Here is a 3778-nt window from a genome sequence, read left to right on the forward strand (position 1 = left end):
AAAAAAAAAAAAAAGATTTTGCACTGGCTAGTTTGGGCCGGGGGCCGACCTGTCAGGGTAAAAGGTTCTGGATGTGCTCTGACTGTGGCTTGTAGTGCAGTTGGCTTTGCATGAACTTACTATGTTGCTTAAAGTCTAGAAACTGATCGTCCCTTTTGACCACAAAAGTGCTTGTGGCAGCTTCTTTTATGTCAGAAAGAAGGGGGGGAAACCCTCAAATTTTTAAACACCAGATTTTCCTGCTTAGTGTTATGGCAGTGGGTTTGGCAGAATCCCTAGGGAGGAGGCATAAGCCTATTATCATTATTTTTTTAAACTATTATTATTGTAACCAACGGTCTACTCACACCCATTTCCTGCATGGTGGCACTGAGGATTACAGAGAAGGGCATCAACGCTGGCACTGAAGGTAGAAAGGGGTAAATGAAAGGAATGACCTTGTAATAGATGAACGAACTGAAGAGGAAACAGGTGCATCTTCTCGCCTACAGGTATTTGCTGAACTCTTTGATCCTGTCATCAAACTAAGGCACAACGGCTATGACCCCAGGGTGATGAAGCATCCCACGGATCTGGATGCATCCAAGGTGGGTTGCAGCCCCCTGTCTACTTTGTGGGAGGCTGGCACTCCAGAGCCTGAAGTGAGGAGCACCTGAGAGGAGGGCTCTTCACCCTGGGTCACATGCCCCCTGCAGGCTCTGGGACGGCCCCCACACAGCATACTTCCTAGTAGGGCAGGGAGAAGGTCAGGAAGGTCCCAAAGTCTTTGTCTTTTTTAATTATTACCACCAGGGTGGTGGTGGTCACTGAGAACTGGAAGCCTTTCATAAAGTGGTGTTTTTTGTTTTTTGTTTTTAAATCCCAAACCTAGTGCGGTAAAGGATTCCAGATGGCCCTGCATGAAGTAGCTCTGCCCCTTGTCTATAAAGCCTTTGCTGCCATTATTCCAAAATGTGTCCAGCATGTCCCGCACAGTGCCTGAGGGCCCCTGCCGGGGAGACTGCAGGTTAGCGAGTTGTGGCCGTGGTGACCCCACCCTCTGCTTGGCAGATCACACAGGGGCAGTTTGATGAGCACTACGTGCTGTCCTCTCGGGTCCGTACCGGCCGCAGCATCCGCGGGCTGAGCCTGCCACCTGCCTGCACCCGGGCTGAGCGGAGGGAGGTGGAGAACGTGGCCATCACCGCCCTGGAGGGCCTCAAAGGGGACCTGGCCGGCCGCTACTACAAGCTGTCGGAGATGACCGAGCAGGACCAGCAACGGCTCATAGACGTGAGTGGCCCTGGCACCGCCTGGCCCTGCCTGGGGTGGGGACGCGCCCGGGGCTCCAGTCCGCACTGTGAGGCCTCACAGGGAGCTTGGTGGGACTTCATCTTGTTTAGTAGAAGGAAGGACGAGGAGCTCTTAAAACTGGAGACCAAGCCACAGACATAGTCTGTGGTTAAAATCTGTACAGGGAACTCCAGTATGGAGTTGGTGGGTCGTGGACCTGTGGCGGGGGGTGCATGGAGGACTGGCTGCCTTGCCTGTTGAGGGAGAGGAACAATGAGGTGTGGAAACCCTCCATGGACCTGGAGGATGGTCGCCATCGCCACACCCAAAGAAAGTCCTGGAAAGTGGGAGAACCTGGCAAGGAAATTATCCAGGAGGAGGGCTTGCCCTGACTCCCATCGGAGCCAGCTTTGGGATTCCTGCTGCCTCCACGAGTCCTCTACACCTTCACTGAAACCCTCCTCAGCGTAGCTGAAAAAGGATGGCAGTTTCAAAAGTAACTTTTTAAAAAAAGTCTATTTATGTATTCAAAGAGAGGGCACATGAGGTGGGGAGGGGCAGAGAGCGAGCGAAAGGGAGAATCCCAAGCTGAGTGTGCATAGCCCGATGCTGGACTCGATCCCACGAATGATGCCAAAATCAGGAGTCGGATGCTGAACCAGACTGAGCCACCCAGGCGCCCCTCAAAAGTAACTTTTAATTAAACTCTAAGGAAAAGCAGAAACAAGGATGTACCATTTTAGGACATGCAAGGCCACAAAACCGGTCCCACTGCCAAACCAGATGAACTAGCTTGCTGGTCTCGGTGGGCCACCGTCTCCTGGTCTCTGCAGCCATCAGGCCCACCCTGGGCCTGCTCTCTTAGGACAAGCCCAACTCTGCCTCGCGTAGCCACTTGGGGTTTCCAGCATCAGATCACAAAGCCTGCTCTGTCTCCCGTCCCTTCCACTCAGAGATTGTAAAGGGACTTCCCTCTTCACATCCTTTCTTTCTTTCTTACTTCGATCTAATCATACTTCAATATATGATATCCAGTATTCATGTTCTTACTGTATACACACACTAAGAAAAACACCAGTCTCTTGACACTGATTTTGATACGAATAGTATACTGTTGTTAAAGGCACAAAGCTGGGAGCCCTACAGGTCAAGTCTGAATCTAGGCTCTGTCACTTCCTAACTGTGTGATAGTCGGTAGGTTGTTTTCTCATTCTCAATCTGTTTTCTTTGCTCATTACACTCATTAAGTAAAATGATTATACTTGCCTCATAGCATTGTGAGGATTGAAGAAACTTAAAAGCATATTTATCAATGTCAGCATAGACCTGGCACATAGTGACCATTCAGCTAATGATAGCTATTTTTATTTATAAATTATAGGTCTATTACTTCATGGTGAAAGGAATGATAATAAAACAACCAGGAATGCCAGACACATAGACAGTGCTGGCCGTGTATAGCAGACTTTTCAGGATAGGGTCCCTCACTCACTCCTACTCTCTCAATGCGTAGCATTGGTGCTGGTGGGGAAACATAATCCATAGTGATTAAGTATTGCTCTCTGGGCTCAGCTAGTGGTTTTCAGCCTTAGCTGTAACACTAGGACAACCTGAAGAGCTTTAAAATTCCCACTGTTTAAGCCACAGCCCTTAACAATTAAGACAGTATCTCTGGGGGTGGGGGGAACACAGGAGCTGGGCATTAGTATTTTTAAAAAGCCCTCAGGTTATTCCAGTGGGCAGCCAAGGCTGAGAACCACTGCCTGATTGACCTCAACCATTATTAGTTGAAATTTGGCCCCGTAGCAATTGCCCTTGGGTCTGATCTCATCTGTTTCTCCTTTCTGCTTTGTCCCTTTTGGCCTGCAGGACCACTTTCTGTTTGATAAGCCAGTATCCCCTTTATTAACATGTGCTGGGATGGCCCGTGACTGGCCAGATGCCAGGGGAATCTGGTACGGACGTAGCGTTTTCACATTTGCAGTGTGTGCAGAGGGTCTCCTTCAGATCACCTGTTTGTCCTAACCTGCAGCGGCTGTGACCTGCAGTTGACAGCATGCCTGGCTTCAGCAAAACGAAGAGAGTATTTAGAAATTGTGTCTGTGTATAATACCAAAGTATTGTGATGTTTCTAAGATGTGTAAGAATGTAAGAATGTTTGCTTGTTTGCATGAATTATGCATGAGAAGACTATTGTCAAGAAAAATTAGCTTTATATTATTTGACCTCACAGAGAATCTGTTTCATGATATTAAAACAAAAGAGCAGAAAATGAAATATATTGAGGATTTAAGCAAAACCCTATAAGGAAGAATGGATATCAAGTATCCGTGTATTTTGTCTTGACCGACAGTCCTCAGTCCACTTTGCTTCCTGTACTTTGGTAGGTTATGATGTTACTACCCAAAGGAGCAAAGTGTGTTCACGATCACTTGCTCAGTGTGTGTGGATAGGAAAAATCTTAGGCTGTAGAATTAAAAAAAAAAAAAAAAAAAAAAAGGTTTAA

General features: G+C 47.7%; 1 protein-coding gene across 1 annotated transcript; it reads left to right on the forward strand.

The window, feature by feature from the left end:
- Positions 1 to 491: 491 nt before the first annotated feature.
- LOC144219153 (creatine kinase S-type, mitochondrial) lies at positions 492 to 3227 on the forward strand (the record flags this gene model as incomplete). The annotated part of the gene is made up of 3 exons (XM_077749096.1): positions 492 to 587; positions 1051 to 1272; positions 3142 to 3227. Coding segments are annotated over 3 exons (404 nt in total), but the record flags the coding sequence as incomplete, so codon positions are not given.
- Between the last annotated feature and the right edge of the window lie 551 nt (positions 3228 to 3778).

This window comes from Crocuta crocuta, unplaced genomic scaffold (assembly GCF_008692635.1).
Source record: "Crocuta crocuta isolate KB4526 unplaced genomic scaffold, BGI_CrCroc_1.0 C29540946, whole genome shotgun sequence".
Classification (NCBI taxonomy): domain Eukaryota; kingdom Metazoa; phylum Chordata; class Mammalia; order Carnivora; family Hyaenidae; genus Crocuta; species Crocuta crocuta.